This window comes from Taudactylus pleione, unplaced genomic scaffold (genome assembly GCF_031769625.1).
Source record: "Taudactylus pleione unplaced genomic scaffold, aTauple2 ptg000102l, whole genome shotgun sequence".
Taxonomy (NCBI): Eukaryota; Metazoa; Chordata; class Amphibia; order Anura; family Myobatrachidae; genus Taudactylus; species Taudactylus pleione.
In genome coordinates, this window is record NW_028284504.1 from 1,826,949 (window position 1) to 1,843,833 (window position 16,885).

General features: G+C 46.0%; 1 protein-coding gene across 1 annotated transcript in view; it reads left to right on the forward strand.

The window, feature by feature from the left end:
- The window catches only part of ITGA2B (integrin subunit alpha 2b), a 122,690-nt gene that overhangs the window by 17,222 nt on the left and 88,583 nt on the right, over positions 1–16,885 (forward strand). Inside the window, exons 7-8 of the mRNA XM_088470729.1 lie at positions 1,455–1,500; positions 4,568–4,684. Coding sequence (XP_088326855.1) covers positions 1,455–1,500; positions 4,568–4,684 — 163 coding nt within the window. The remainder of the gene's footprint in view (positions 1–1,454; positions 1,501–4,567; positions 4,685–16,885) is intronic.

A 16,885-nucleotide genomic window follows, 5' to 3' on the forward strand; every position in this document is an offset into this window, starting at 1 on the left:
TAGTCCCCATTGCGCATTCCCCCATTTCGTCCATATTTAATAGGTGCCCCCACATGTTTGTTGCCCAGGAGCCCCCACAGACCTTAATCCGGCCCTGCTGGTGGTGATTCCATAATGGTGTGGGGTGTGTTCCCATGGCATGGGTTGGGTCCGTTGGTTCACCAGAGCAAGTCATTGCCCGGTAACCACAATGTTGCATTGCTTGATGACAATTTGCAGCCCTCCACAACAAAGGAATATTCCAGCAGGATAATGCAGTGTGTTTTGTTGTTGTTATTACCAAGGCTGCACATTGTTCCCAGTTTATCTTTGGCCTTTATGACAATGGGCAAGCAGAGGGGTTTCATGGTAATGGTCAGTGACCTTCCCCCAAGCAAATGATTGTATGACGATTGATGTACTTATATTCCTGCCACTATTACCAATACACTTTTAATCATCTTTAGTGTGTGTCACAATAACACCCACCAAGGCGTGTATGACAAGAGGGTATCAAAGTTCCCATCCAAACAAAACTACCTGGTATGTCTAAAAAAATTACTAAAACTCCCAAAAATCTAATTTACCTCAGCGGCTGGCACTTAGGAAATTTTTAGTTGCTCTGTGACATTTAAAATTAATTCACAGCCTAATTTAGCAATATCATTTGACACACAAATCCCTTAAGAATCAGAGACTGACATTTTTACAACTTATTTAACATGGTAGGAAATAGTCACATTGCTTAATGATAAGTAACCATAATAAACATACATGCAGGAATACAAGACCGTTTGAAAATAAAAAAATATCTAAAAACAAAAATGGTCAGCTTAGATCTCCTTACTTATGTGCAGGTAGTAATGGAACAGTTTCTCAGCAGCAGGCCCATCCCGAGAATCTGACCATTGACACCGTTAATTTCTTTGCACTGAGACATTTTGGGCTCCGAGCTTTTAGGGAGGGGCACTCTACTCTTCCTTTGCTGGGCAGCCACCTGCCAACCTCCTCTCCTGTATACCTTTCTGATCAAAGTGAAAGGAACCTCAGCAATTCCAGTCTGAGCTCAGTTTTGGGGCTTTAAATACCTTGCAGTGTCATGGGTCACATAGCACAGAGACTTAATCGGAGAATAAAATAATGTGCAGTCAGCAAAATCTCACATCCTTCTGGCTGTCAATGCTTGAGGAAGCAGCATTGGAAAACTGTCAGGGGTGAGTTTTATGAACTGTGTGGTCCATGACATGAGCTCTCTAATATAGATAAAATTTTTAGCTAGAAAAGATATCCTATGATTAGGAAATTAATTTGGAAACCTGAAACAAGACATATCTGTTACAGTAACAATGGTGATTGAAGAGGAAAGCAGTCCCTGTTAGGTCAGGAAGTAAAGGAGCTAAATAAAATCTGTTTTGTCACTGGTTCTTGCCCAATATAGATATCTATGGCTTTTAATTCCTCATTTTACCTTGCAGAATGGGACTCTATTAGCGGGAGCACCAGGAGGCTACTTTTTTGAAGGTAGGTATCTTCCAGTTGCATCTCTACACCATACTCTTCTTTAATTCCTCACAGTTATACATACACACAAGGAACTAATGAGGAGTTGGACAGAATGGGCAAAATTTACTAAGCGGCGGTTTAATGGCAGTTTCTATTCTATTGTAAACCCCAGTGGTTTGGTGGTGGTTTCTATTCTATTCTAAACCCCAGGGGTTTGGTGGTGGTTTTGCAGCAGTTTCTAAATGACAGCCCTGTTCTATTCTATTCTAAAATGTGTTTTGATGGCAGTTTTGCAGCGGTTTTGGCCTTAGTAAATCTGCAGATAGCAAAACCGCCGCCAAACCACAATCAAAACACATTTTAGAATAGAATAGAACAGGGCTGTCATTTAGAAACTGCTGCAAAACCGCCATCAAACCCCCGGGGCTTAGAATAGAATAGAAACCGCAGTCAAACTGCCGCTTAGTAAATATTGCCCAATGTGCGTCTAAATAGCAAATGTAAAATGTGTCCCCAAAAGCACATTTTTCTTACCTTCCAGAGCCTATTGTATGACTAAATATCCAGCTCAGTAAGGACAGCATATGTGCCTGGTTTGCTCCAGGAAACCAAAGTAGTATAAGCGTCTGTGGTGGCTGGAAAAAGTAGACATATAAGATAAGTCACTGACTGTAACTAAGTGGGAGTGCATCAAAGAACACAAATGAGTGAGAACCAAGAGGATGTGGATGGTCCTGTTCCTGAGAGGTTAGAGTCTAAAAGGGCTCACTTGGAAGTGAAGTGGGGAGAGATGAGAAGGGAGGACAGCAGATGTGTGTTAAGAGTGTGGGGAGTGCTGGTAGGCTTTAATGAACAGGTGTGTATTTAGGGCAACCTGCAAGGATGGGGGAGAGAGTTTTAGAGGAGGAGAGCAGCATGGGAGAAGTCCTGGATGCAGGATTTTGAGGGAGGTAAAGGGCATTAAGGCAAGGCGACTGTCTTGGGAAGTGTGGAGAGGGTGAGAGGCAGCATAGAGAAGTGGTCAGAGATGTAGGAGGGGGAGTGAGATTGACTGATTTGAAGGTGAAGATGAGGATCTTAAACTGGATTCTGAAGTAGAAAGGCAGCGAATGAAGGAGAGGTAGAATCAGAACAATTAGATACAAAGGCAAGACAGGCCACAGCATTGAGTGCAGATTTAAGAGGGGAGAGAGAGGAAGACCAGAGAGTAAGGGGTCTATTTACTAAGCTGTGTTAGGAGATAAAGTGAAGGTAAGGTACCAGCCAATCAGCTCCTAACTGTCATTTTTCAAACACAGCCTGTGAGATGGCAGTTAGGCGCTGATTGGCTGGTACCTTATCACCGTTCACTTTATCTCCTAACACAGTTTAGTAAAAAGACCCCTAAGAGTTTACAGTAGTTCAGGCAGGAGATGACAAGGGCGTGAATAAGACACTTCGTAGCCTTTAAGGTGTGATCCTGGAGGTATTGCCTTAGTAAAGGTGGCAGGAATTAGAGATCACAAGAATGTGAGGGGTGAAGGAGAGAGAGTAGTCTAGAGAGAATAGTCTAGGATGATACACAGGCAGTGAACTTGGGGGACAGGAAAGAAGGTGGACCCTGGAGAGGGGAAGACACACTCAGTCTTCAACATGTCGAGTTTAGGAAAGCATTGGGATCCAGGAAGAGAGAGAAGAGCGACAGAGATGAGAGCAAGAGTGGAGAGGAAGAGGTCTAGGGCTGAGAAATAGGTTTACAGTATGTCATCAGCATAAAGGGTATATAGAAGACGAAAGGAGCTGATGAGGTCACCAAGAGAGCTCCTGTAGAGCGAGAGAAGAGAAGTGTACCAAGGACAAAAAACTTTGGGCACACCAACAAGAGGTAGAGACCGAGAAGGATCAGTTAGACAGGTAGGAGGGCAGACTAACTGAGTCTGAAGGAATGGAGGGTATGGGGGAAGACTAGCTAAATAAGGAGGAGGACGATGAGAGGAGTGAACAGACTTACCAGCGGTGCTAGATAAGGATGAAAGGTTAGGTTGTTACCAGGGAAGTAGTTGCCATGGGTTTGGGGGGTGCAGTTGCTATGGGGCCCACAGCGCCCCCTGCACCTAGTTCACCTCAGCGGCATTATAGTGAGAGAAGTGGCCCCCATAGCTCTAGCTATGCCCTTGGTTGTTACCTTCACATATTGGAGCTTTTACAAAGCTGGGAGGTTTGAAAAGCATATGGGAAGGTGCAAAGGCCATGCAAGAGTCATGTGGTGGGGGCTGATACAGGAGTCTGGGGGCATGAGACACACTTTATTACTCAGAGAGGTTTATAAATATAAAATGGGAATCTGCATTCTTGCTGTGGACTTATTGCAAATATCAATGTTATAGGGGGCTATTTACTAATCAGTGTTAGGAGACAACATGAAAAGTGATGTCTGTGATAAGGTGCCAGCCTATCAGCTCCCAACTGTCATTTTTCAAACACAGCCTGTGAGATGACAGTTGGGAGCTGCTTGGCTGACACCTTATCACTCTGTCTCATAACACTGCTTAGTAAATAGACCCCATAATGTTAATAGACCACTGCAGTAATTCAGCCAATCAGAAGCGGCTACCAATCATCATCATCGGTTTGTATTTTCGCCCAGGAGTTGAGCACCTACTGTATCTAGACATCTTTCTTTGGTTGGCTTAAGAAGAATTTGTGCGAACATCCCCTTATTGTACTCTACCCATACTTACAAGCGTGTTTATTAATGATCGGGATCTTATTGTGGCAGTAACAAATTAGGGCTTGCCGGCTTTATTAAATAATACATGTAGGGACTGGGGCTCCAATTGGGGAACGTCCCTGCGGTATGTTAGACGTAAAGGTATTCCTCATGCTCATCAGACTACGCATGTGCGAAAGGCCATTGCTGGGTTAGTGGGGGGATTCCTCCACTCCCAGTAAATTGTGCAGAATGTAGCCCATATTATTTCTTGATAAATATGCCCCATTGTCTTGACAACATTTTAGTTCAGTCTGATTAGCCTGCTCATCTCCCAACTAATATTTTATGTTTTCACTTGATGCTAATGGTCTCTTGTCTGCCTACAAACTCTAGGACTATTCACTACAGTGCCGCTACACAATATCTGGAATAGTCCTATGGCTACAATCAAGAAATATTCTGGCTTGGTATTCTCAACAGAGAACCTTTCTGCAATGGATACATATAAAGGTACTTCTGGCCAATATTATATAAAAAGAAATACAATCTCACTATTTATTTTTCTAGCTATTAAGTAACACATACAGTCAGGTTGTTCTGCTTGCCTGTTGCATTTATTAACCAAAACAGGAACAGCCATACAATTATTGCAACCTGTAAAATGGTGGGATACATGGTATTTTCTTTATGAATACAGTAACATTAATTAAAATATATAAAGATTTGCTGTCATTTCATTTATACTATGTTATTATTTATATTGCATCTCACTGTGCTACATGGCTTTGTGGGTAGTTGTGTGTGTGTCTGTGTGCAGGGCAGTAACTAGGGTAGTGGGACCTGTGCCATGGCACAGGGCACCGCAGGACAAGAGGCGCTGTTTGGGTCTGTCAATTTTCCTGTCTATTATCATTCTCACTTGTAGCTTCCTCTTATTTTATCCCCAGCATCTCCTGGCCGCCCCTATCTCTCCCCTGGCCCTTTCCCATGAGGCTATGGCCCTTTTTCAGGTGCAGGTGATCTTATGTCCCTGATTGAAAAATGGGAGGGAGGCGCCAATGCTCTGTCTGGCACAGGGCACCAAAAAGTCTAGTTACTCCATCGCTTTCTTCTCCCACTGTCTTTCTGTTTCTTCATCTGACATCTTTCCACCTTTCTCTCCCCTTTTTCTCTTTCTATTACTCTTTCTCTCCTTCTACACTCTCTCTCTCTCTCTCTCTCTCTCTCTCTCGCCTTCTCTCTCGCCTTCTCTCTCACCTCACCCCTCCTCCTGTCTTGCTCTTTTTTTTCTACTCACACACTTCTGCCCTTCTGTGTTTGCATCTCTGGCCCCCATTTATCAATTTAGCATAACCCCTTTAGCGCTCTCTAAAGGAGTTATGTCATTCTTTCTGGATTTAACAAACAACGGTAATCTAAGATTACTACTGATTGTCACAGCATCGTTCTCGCCATCTTTAGACAACAGGGACCCCCGGCGCTGCCTTTCCGGCTTCAGCAAAGCTTTCCAGGCACATGTGCAGATGGACCATCACGCATGCGTATTACACAAGACCACCGTCCCTGGTAACATTGAGATGCCAGCAGCCCAGTGGAGGACCTCGCAGACTAGGAGGACTTTGCTGGACCTTGCCGGAGGGCTAAGTATTGGTAATTACCGGTGGCTTTTTTCGTTTGTAGCACAGTGATACTAAATGAAAAATGCTGCTGGTGTTTACCTTCGTTGCTAAATGGGGGCTTCTGGGCCTGATTCAGACCCGCTCTCGAGCACTGAGCGCTCGCAAGCGGGTCGATGGCACCCTTGTGCACATGCGCACGATGGAGGGAGCTCTGTCGTGTGCATGCGCGACACCCGAATAGCGACGGCTAAGCCGTCGCTATGGGTCTCGCACCAAAGGGGGTGTGCTGTCGATAGTGAGTGACAGCATGCCCCCTTTGGTGGGCGTGCCGGGGGCGTGGCTGCCCAGACGGAGGCATTCCCATGGGAACGCCTACCGTCTGGGGCCGGCCCCACTGACATCACTAGTGATGTCAGTGGGAGTGCTTTTGGCTCTGGGCCAAAAGCACTCCTGGGCTTGCGGCAGTGAGACCCTACCGCAGGGTCTCGTCGCAAGCCCGATGGTCTTGACCATCGCGACCATCATCATGGACGCTCGCATAAGCTGTGGGTGGTAACCCACAGCCATGCGAGCGGCCAGGAGGCCGCTCCAATATTAGGTAGGAGGGCCCTGATTCAGAGCGAGCGCTCTTGTCAGAGTGTCCGGCTCTGAATCAGGCCCTCTGTTTCTTATCTGCCCCTCTGTTTCTAGCTCCTCGTTCCCTCCTCCTTCCTCTCGCCTTCAGTACCTTCTCCTCGCACCTGTCTTCAGCTGTTTTAATTGTCGTTACGCCTACCAGACACTTGCTGTGGTGTGCGCTATGTACATAGGAGCAGCACTCGTGCTTAGATTGTATTTCTAAACCTTGCGAAGGGCTAGTGTAATTATTTTGTATTTGTTTAGGGGTTGAGCGAGGGGAGGGTTGCGGGGTGCTCAATGTGTTTTAATCAAACGCAACAATAGGCACAAAGCAACATGATGATATAAAACATTTTCGTGAGCTTGTGATTACATAGATTGTCCTTAGCATTTCTCTTTTTCTTTTCATCTTTGCTATTGTAATTGTTGGGACGTCCTTCGTTTTCATCTCTGCATGTGGCTTGTGCAACCCTTTGTGATGTTTTCATCTCTTCTATACAGTTATATATTATTGGTTTTAGATAATGTTGTAGATGCAGGGGCGGATTGGAAAACCAGCCCGGGAAATTTCTGGAAGCAGCCCTAATGGGGGTGGGGTCTGTTGAGGGGGGTGGGATACATTACCAATTTCTTGTGATATGAAATCACACAAAGTTCTTTCAATAATAGAATTGGATTAATAGGCTGGGGTGTCGGATTGACATTGGAAAATAATAAGATCAGCAGCTGGGGGAGTATGGGAGCGTGGGGCGGAAATTTCAGGAGCTGTTTCTTTGTCGGTGCCCTTGTAGCTGGTTATATTAAGATAGATGTTCATGATATCCCTTATTGTTCTGTCACTTATATTGATCTTACTCATCATATGGCTGTGCCTGTCTTATTACAGGCGACAATGTTCCTTTATACAAAAGCATAACACATTTGTCACACCTCCCAACATATGTGAGTTCAAAATAGGGACGACTTGCATGTGCCAAAGGTGCCTGTCCGGAGATGCTGGGCTGCCTCCACTCTCTTATCCGGACTTTGTAGATGCCGACATCTATTCACCTGCAGCTCTGCCATGTAGGGCATCAGTGAGAATACTCCCCACACAGTACAGTCTTTGAAAAGTGGGAACCCTTTGTGAGCTCTATAACATCTGCACAAACAAAGAAAAAACAAAAGCAAACTTGGCTCATTTTAACAGTGCTCTGGTTGTGTGCAATGCAACCAATTCCCCAAGACACTGAAATTCCAATTATTAGAACACTTAATTCTATTAAGCAGTCAGAACAGTGGAGCAGAGCAGCTTCCTTTACCTGCTGTCCTGTGTTGGTGAAGGGGCAGAGCCAAGAGCCGCACTGAAGCATGCTGAAGGTGTCAGCACAACTCTGCCCCGCCTCCACGTTTATCTTATATACAGTGCATAAAGTGGTCCTAGAGAAGTGGTGGAATTCACCCCCCCCTTAGCGCTTTTTTAAAAAAAAGGGACAGCGTGCCGGGGAGTGGTCTCAAAAGAAAGGGGCTTAGTCACACAATAGTATTCCCAATTCAATCTATGCCACACAATAGCACAATCTTGATTCACCCCTGATTCACATTACACCACATAGTAGTGTACTTTATTCATGTATGACACACAGCAGTGCCCCTTTTACACACTGCCCACATGTGTGCCGTTTATACACAATGCCCACAGTAGTAGTGCCCCTAATACACATGCCCACAGTAGTAGTGTCCCTTATGCAGTGCCTCCAGTAGTGGTGACCCTTATGCAGTGCCTCCAGTAGTGCTAGTGCCCCTTATGCACTGCCCACAATGGTAGTGCCCATTATGTAGTGCCCCTTATTCAGTGCCCCCAGTATTGGCACTCCTTATGCAGTGCCCCCAGTAATGGTAGTGCCCCTTATACAGTGCCCACAGTGGTAGTGACCCTTCATTCAGTGACCCCAGTAGTGATAGAGCCCCTTATGCAGTGCCCACAGTGTTAGTGCCCCTTATTCAGTGCCCCCAGTAGTGGTACCCCTTATTCAAAGCCCACAGTAGTGGTAGTGCCCTTATGCAGAGCCCACATTAGTGGTAGTGCCCCTTATGCAGTGCCCCCAGGAGTGGTGCCCCTTATGCAGTGCCCCAGTAGTAGTGCCCCTTATTCAGTGCCCCCAGTAGTGGTGCCCCTTATGCAGTGCACACAGTAGTGGTAGTGCTCCTCATGCAGTGCCCACATTGGTAGTGTCCCTTATGCAGTGACCCCAGTAGTGGTGCCTTTTATGCAGTGCCCACAGTGGTAGTGCTCCTTATGCAGTACCCCCTGTAGTAGTGCACCCAGCAGTTATGCCCCCTATAGTGAAGCCGCTTACACAAAAAAAAAAAAAATACTTACTTTAAGGAAAGGTATATTTCCCCTTCAGTTTCTGTACCTGGAAGTGACGTGAAGTGTGGCTGGAATTGCAGTTCTCTGCCCATACAGTAGTCCCATAAAGTTGTCCCCTCGCATACTCGCTACGCTCACCACAAGGTTATATTCCCCCTCTATGCCCACGTGGAAGGTAGGGAATGACGTTGGGCAGTAGCTGATGACGTCAGAGTACAAAAACTGAAGGGGATCTAGCCACTTCCCTTACCTTTAAGCCCCGCTCCTGCTTACGCTGCCTCCGGTCCGCCTGGCTGCTCCTCTGAACTATGGGAAAAACGACATAACGTCTCTCCCATAGTGCACTGCACACTGCGGGAGCCGGAAGCCGGAACTCAGGAGTGAGCTCCAGCCTCTGGCAGTCACTGGCGCTGTGGGGAAGGAGTCGGGCGCCCGCTGGTAACAAAATCTGAGGGCGCCCGGCAAATGGAGCCCTCCTGCAGCACCTGGCTGAGGTGGGTCATAGAAGGCGGAACTGGTTCCGTCTTCAAATAGAAGTGACGGAACAAAGTTCCGCCCCATTCCGGCCCACTTTAACCCCTACCTATATATAAGTAATGCTCCTGATCAGTGAAAGAATCCACTCTCCCTCTCAACAGCCCTCAGCATGGCCACATCAAGCAATAATGGTTCAGTTGGATACAGTCCAAAAGTGTTCAAAGTAGATGTGGCCCAAGGGTCAGGGTGGCCCTGCCCATCCATGGTTCGGTTTTTATAGATGTTATATTCTTTTATTAATATTTTTGATAGCACAGCAGTTTCCCACTGGTGCATTATGGGACGTTATAGGCACAAAATGGTCTCTGTGCTTTTTTCTTCTTCTAGGGTCCTTAGGGATCCACAGGGATACCATGGGGGATAATGTGGTTGGAGAGATTCAGGCACCAAAACAGTTAAAGCTTTCAGCTCCCAGGATGCCTCAGGTCCTCCTCCATATATACCCCACCCCTAGCCACAGGCCTTCAGTTGTTCGTTTGCTGCGGCAGATTTCAGACGCACCTTTGTAACAGGGGACTGCTCAGGCAGTCCTAAGCTTTTATTTTTATGTTTTATATTATTTTCTATGTTTTTGGGTTGGCAGTACTGGGCATCTGAATTAAGACGCATATACTGCAACTCTTTTTACCTCTGCCAGGCCACAACACCAGTAACAGGACTGGTGATTACGGCGGGTCTCGGCTGAGCATGCTAGCAGCGATGCTGGGACCCGTACTACAACCGGATGCACAGAGATGTCAGGTAAGGCGATTCCTTGCTTACGGGGAGTCGCGCGGGCGGCAGTCCTTGCTTCTGGCGTAGGAGACACACCGGAAACAGCTGCAGTCAGGAATTTGAGCGTCCGCTTCCTCACTAGACCACCAGGGCCTTATCGTCTGACGCCGGGGATCAGCAGCCACGGGGCCAGCGTGCCCGGTCGGTTGACACAGCTTAGAGGAGGTAGGCCCTCCCCCGGGAGCTGCTCCTCCCTCGACCCAGACGCAGCCCCATCAAAGGTTTTCACGCATCTGGGTCGCTCCTCCTACCCGCCTCGTGTATATGAGATGCTCACAGTCCACTATCGGTGTGCAGCAGTAGCTATTAGTCTCAGGAGGTTTTTGGGTCAGTCTCCCTGTGTATACATTTCCCATGGGTCAGGTATATAGTGCTCTATGGCCCTGATTCAGAAAAGGACGCAATTAGCGCTCGCTCGTCCAGAAAATAGGGGTGGCTATTCAAATGAATCGTTCGCTCTTTGCAGTCTGTTCATGCCTCTAGGTCTGAACGAGCGAACAAAACTTGCGGTCGTTTTTTGGATAAATATGCCCCCTGGCCGCTCGCATCCTACGTCATGTCCGCTATTTATTAGATTAATCGAATACATCGACCAGCGTATGAACCCAGTGACGTGGTCAATGACGCTGCTGTTTTAATTATGCACACCCATAAAACGCCCGTTTTGACCTTTAAGCACGCCTGCGTTCGGATCTCCACTCCCCGTTTTCAAGCACCTTCCCCTGTTACCACCCACATACGCCTCTTTCTGTCACTCAAAATAGCAGGCATTCGCTATTTAGCGAACAAACGATTTTCGGCCGCACTGACTGGTTCGCGCATGCGTATTACGATCCGTACGCATGCGCAGTCAGGCAAACATTGCTCGGAGCGAGCGTACTGCCGCTCTGAATCAGGCCCTATATCCTACCAAACATTGTGTGGGGGGTTTATTTTACTTCCCATTTCATTGTTATTTGTGAAGGTTGTCACATTACATTGCATTGTTACTTTTGAAATTGATATGTCAATAAGTAAAGGCAATCAGGAGGAGAGGGCCCCTGTGCTGATTTCATGTAAAGCCTGTTTAGCGGGCTTGACCCCTCAGGACTTGATTAAGGATGGTTTGTGTGCTGTTATAAAGAGCCACCTCACCAGTCCAGTATACCAGTCCCTATACAAGAGCCATCTTGAGTGTCTTCCTTGTCTCAGGTTATGAAGCAGTGTTTGGATCGTATGGCTACTCCCATAATGCCTCCTTGTATGGGGTACCCACAGCATGCTATGCTTACAACTCCTATACATCCTTCTCAAGTCAGAGTATGGCTCGGTTAGCGGTTGCAAGCAGACCGGTAGTTACTAAGGCGCCTAAACGCAAGTTATCTTTTTATCAGTCTACCCAGCATACAGATTCAGATGCATCATTAGACAAATGAGATGATGCGCAGGGTTAGTCTCTAGGGTCTAGCTTGGGAGAGGAGGACCATCCGTCCTCAGTGGATGTTTATTCTTTAGTGAGGGGAGTTAAATCAATCCTAGATATTCAGGATGATGAACCAGCTCCTAGTAAGAAGGCTCCAGTGGTCAAAACAGAGTATCCTAAATCTGAGCAGCTCACTGAGCTTATAGAGGCATGGAGTAACCCGGATAAACGGTTTTATGTGCATAAAAGATTAACATCGTTGTATCCTTTCCCAGCTTGTGAATGTACTAAGTGGGAGGTACCTCCTACTGTGGATACTTATGTGACGCACTTAGTCAGAAATGCTACTTTGCCTATTCCGTCAGCATCTTCTCTTAAGGATTCTACAGTTAGGAAACTTGAAACATGTCTTAAGGCAATATTTTAATCAACAGGAGCCGCTACTCATCCAGCTATGGCTGGAGCCTGGGTAGCCAAAGCTGTTGAGGAATGGACAGGGGCATTGGATGACTCTCTACCAGATGCTACCAGAGAACAGATGAAGTATATTTCCAACATATGGGAATCGGCCTCCTATTTGGAAGGAGCTGCAATAGATGCTGGAATTTCAGGTTCTAAAGCATCAGCAGCATCAGTAGTGGCGCGCAGAGTCTTGGGAAGCTGATACAGGATCAAAGAAGGCTCTGGAAACTTTACCTTTTTATAGAAATATACTTTTTGGAGCAGACTTGGGTAAGATGATAGCTACTCTGGCAGCTTCAAAATCTGCAGGTCTCCCATCCACAGCTACATTGAAGCCTAGGCAGTCGACTTTTCGTACTCAGGTTTCTGCAAATGAACAATCTTCCTCCAGGCAGTCTAGTTTTTGCTGGTCAACCAGGCAACAAACTAAGAGGTCTGGGCCAGCCAGACGTCCAGCTTCTAAGCTGGACGACCAACCTTTGGCCTGATGGGGCGTGCCTCCTCCTGGGGGATCCCAGGGTGGGGGACGACTTCTTCAGTTTGCAGATTGCTGGCATCAAACAACAGATGCCTGGGTCCGAGAAGTGGTCTCTCAGGGGTATGCTCTCACTTTCTGGAGGCAGGTGCGGTAAAGGTGGTCCTTCAGGAGGCCATTCGTTCCCTGCTGCAGGCAGGGGTAATAATACCGTTTCCAGTGTTACAACAAGGAAGGGGTTATTATTCCAAACTATTTTTAGTTCAGAAACCGAATGGGTCTCATCACCCTATTCTAATCTAAAAACCCTCAACAAATTTATCCGTGTACCCAAGTTCCGTATGGAAACTCTCCGGTTAATTATTTTGGCAATGCAACCTGGGAATTTTATGGTTTCCCTGGACATTCAGGATGCATATCTGCATGTTCGCATTACTCCATCCCACAAACAATTTATATGGTTTGCTGTCCTACAGTGACATTACCAATTCCGGGTGCTGCTCTTTAGTCTATCGACAGCCCCTCGGGTATTTACCAAGATAATGGCAGTCATGACGGCTTATGTCAGGCATCAGGGAGTCAGAATACTACCATATCTAGATGACCTTCTGATATTGGCACAAACTCCAGTTGTTTTACAACACTATTTTCAGCTGACCATATCCTGCCTACAGAAGCATGGCTGGATCATCAATTGGAAGAAATCCTCTTTCTCCAACACAGCAGATGGTACATCTGGGAGCACTTCTAGACTCTAAGGCACAAAAGGTCTTTCTACCAGAGGACAAGATTGCGGCCCTATCATTTAGAGTACACAATCAAAGGGTATCAGTTCTATCAGCGATGCAGGTCCTGGGATCAATGGTATCCACCTTCGACATGGTGGGGTATGCCCAGTTCCATTCCAGGGCTCAGCAAAAATTGATTCTCTCCAAGTGGAAAGGACAGTATCCTCTAATAAGGTCCCAGAGGATCCTTCTCACTCCAGAGGTTAGTCACTCCCTCCTGTGGTGGCTGAGAAAGGATCATCTGAACAAAGGCGCGCCCATTTTGGATTCCAAATTGGATGCTAACTACGGACGCCAGTCTTCGCGGATGGGAGGCATTGACAGGTTATCACACCTTTCAGGGAAGATGAACAAATCAAGAAAGTCATCTGCCAATAAACGTTCTGAAACTGCGAGAAGTATACAAAGCACTTATCATGGCACAGGACCTGCTCCAGGGCAGGCCGGTCCAGATCCAGTCTGACATCACAACTACAGTGGCCTACCTCAACCATCAGGGAGACAAAAGAAGTTATGCAGCCATGAAAGAGGTGACAAAGGTTCTGATTTGGGCAGAACGTCATCTTCCGGCCATCTCGGCAATATTCATATAAGGAGTACTCAATTGGGAAGCAGACTTCCTAAGTTGCCAGGACATACTGTACACGCTGGAGAGTGGTCTCTCCATCCGGTAGTGTTTCAGCTCCTAGTAAACAAATGGGGTCTACCAGAAATAGATCTCATGGCATCACGTCACAAAAACAAGGTCCCCAGGTATGGGTCCAGGTCCAGAGACCCATCAGCAGCCAATGTGGATGCACTGGCAGTAAATGGGAGTTCAAGCTGGCGTATCACTTTCCTCTGATTTCCCTCCTCCCAAGAATGCTCAGGAGATTCAAGCAAGAAGACGGAACAATAATACTGGTGGCCCTGGCTTGGCCCAGATGTCATTGGTTCACCGACATACAGAATCTATACATAGACAGTCCGTATCCTCTTCCTCTATGGCAGTATCTGCTAACGCAGGGTCCTTGTCGGCATCTGGACTTACCGCATTTGGCTTTGACAGAGTGGCTCTTGAATCTTTCATATTAAGAGCAAAAGGTTTTTCCAGTTCTGTAATACAAATGATGCTTAGGGCTACAGGGTTTGGCATTCTTTTGGTCAGTGATGTTCCCATAGAAAGTATGACCCTAAGGTGTTTAGGATTTCCAGGGTACTGGCTTTTCTCCAGGCAGGTTTAGATTGGGGTCTCCGCCTGGCCATTTTGAGTCAGTCTGGTTCCAGAGGAAGATTGCCTCATTATCAGATGTTAGAATTTTTTTTTGAGGAGTTCTGCGAGTTCAGCCTCCATTTGTCCCACCAGTAGCACTGTGGGATTTGTCTTTGGTTCTTTAAGGGGCTACAAGCTCCACCATTTGAACCTCTGGACTCTGTAGACTTGAAATGGTTGACAGCGAATATATTTTTTATCCTCACTATGTCTTCTGCACACAGAGTCTCTGATTTGGCAGCACTCTTGTCGCTCTCCATTTTTGATTTTTCACCAGGATAGAGCTGTTCTTCGTACAAGGGAGGGTTACCTTCCTAAGGTAGTGTCCCGTTTCCATGTGAATGAAGAAATTGTAGTTCCAGCTATTCAGGTTCCAGATCTTTCTGTAGGTGAAGCCTCCCTGGATGTAGTCCGTGCTCTCCATATCTATGTGCAGCGCACAAACTCAGTTAGAAAATCAGGTGCTCTTTTTGTATTATATGGTTTTCACAAACGAGGATGGGCAGCTAATAAGCAGACTCTGGTGAGATTGCTACGCATGACTATCTCTCAGGTGTACACACAGGCTGATCTCCCTGTCCCAAGCACAGTGACAGCACAGTCTGTAGGGCCATATTGGGCGTATAGTCTTGGTGCCTCTGCTGAACAGTTGTGTCCACACTTTTCTTTAGTTCTACGCCATGATACTTTTGCCTCTCAGGATGCTTCCTTTGGGTGATTAGTTCTCCTTTCTGCTGAGGAGCGTCCTCCACCCTAGGGGTACTGCTTTAAGATATCCCCATGGTATCCCTGTGAATCCCTATGGATCCTGAAGAAGAGTTCTGGTAGACTTACCTTGATAACTCCTTTTCTTTGAGGTCCATAGGATCCATAGGGCACACACCCTGATGCACCTGGCTGTATTGGGTACATTTTCTTTACTTTCGGTCACTGATTCCCTCATCTTGCGGGAGAGAGTTTCTGGTGTACGATTGCTCTTCCTTCTCTTTACTTCTCCTGCCTTGAGGCTTGTTTACTAAACTGAAGGCCTGTGGCTAGGGGTGGGTATGTATGGATGAGGACCCGAGGCATCCTGGGAGCTGAAAGTTTTAACTGTTGGACCCTATGGACCTCGAAGAAAAGAGTTATCAAGGTAAGTCTACCATAACTCTAATTATTGTCCTTGATAACAGCAGGTATCTGTCGAGACCAAAATGATGGACTAAAAGCATTAGTTTTTCAACTATACATGGTGAGTGCTGGACATTATGTAAGCATTTTTATGTCTCCATATAGTGAAATCTATCAGGCCCCCCATTCATTACTTTTGGAGCAGTGAGTCACCATCTTAAATATGTGTGAATGTGTATATATTAAATAAAAAGGTGTATATACTTAGATATAAACACACCTGACTCTCAACAGGGCAGCTAGGCAGCTCGCCAGCATAAATATGAATCCTTTCACACATGCATAAACACGTGTAATTAGCAAAAATGAACACTGCAAAAGATTAGTTAAAAGTAAAACACATAAACATTCCAATGTTAGAGCTAACACACCTCAGACTATGCCATGTAATTAAAAACTTTTCAACACGTCCCTGTGACAAAAGGATTTTGACACATGCTAATGCAAATCATAAAATACAATTTATGTATGCAGATTGCTTTAAGTAAGCTCATTAATAATCCATCCACCTGCAACATTGGCAGTTTTAGAAACCTGTACTTGGGATAAATATTCATTTAACTGCTCATATGAAAAGCCTTAATGTATAATGGTTTTTCTTTTTGTGCAGAATTAGCGCAAATACCTTTCTGGGTATTCCACATTGCTCGCTTTCCATAAGGAAGTGGAGAAGCCTATAGAGCAGATTCAACCAGCCATGCGTTGAGTGGCACAGTGCACCAGCTGGAGGGTCTCTCATAAAAGAAGTGGTTTGGTTTGGAGGAGTGTGTTGGCAGGGGATGTCTGACAGGAGGCTTGCTGCTACTTGAAGCTCAGAGGAGATTTTGTAACAACAACCATCTAAAGAAAGTCCGTGCACTGCAATGGTGCGAATAAAGATATTTCAAACTAGTCTTTAACTTGGAACTGTATGTTAATTTGTTTGTTACTTCTAGTACAACCTGCCGAACCTACTGATAAGAGCTGTTGTCTTAAAATTGCCATACTTTCGGGACACTATTTTAACATCCAGCCGAGATTATTTTTAGGTCAATGCAACTTCAGACGTTTCCCTCTCTACCATTTGGGAGGCTCATAAGGCTATAGTGTAGGGAGCAATTATTCGGTTTGTGGCACATCGCAAGCAACAGCAGGCTATTAGGGATCCTGCAGGGAACATGTCCTGTGATTCTAACACCATTAATGATATCTTTCATAGGTTTTATAATAGCCTTTATAACACACACATAAGCCTGACTCACAAATCCTCTAATGTTTCAGC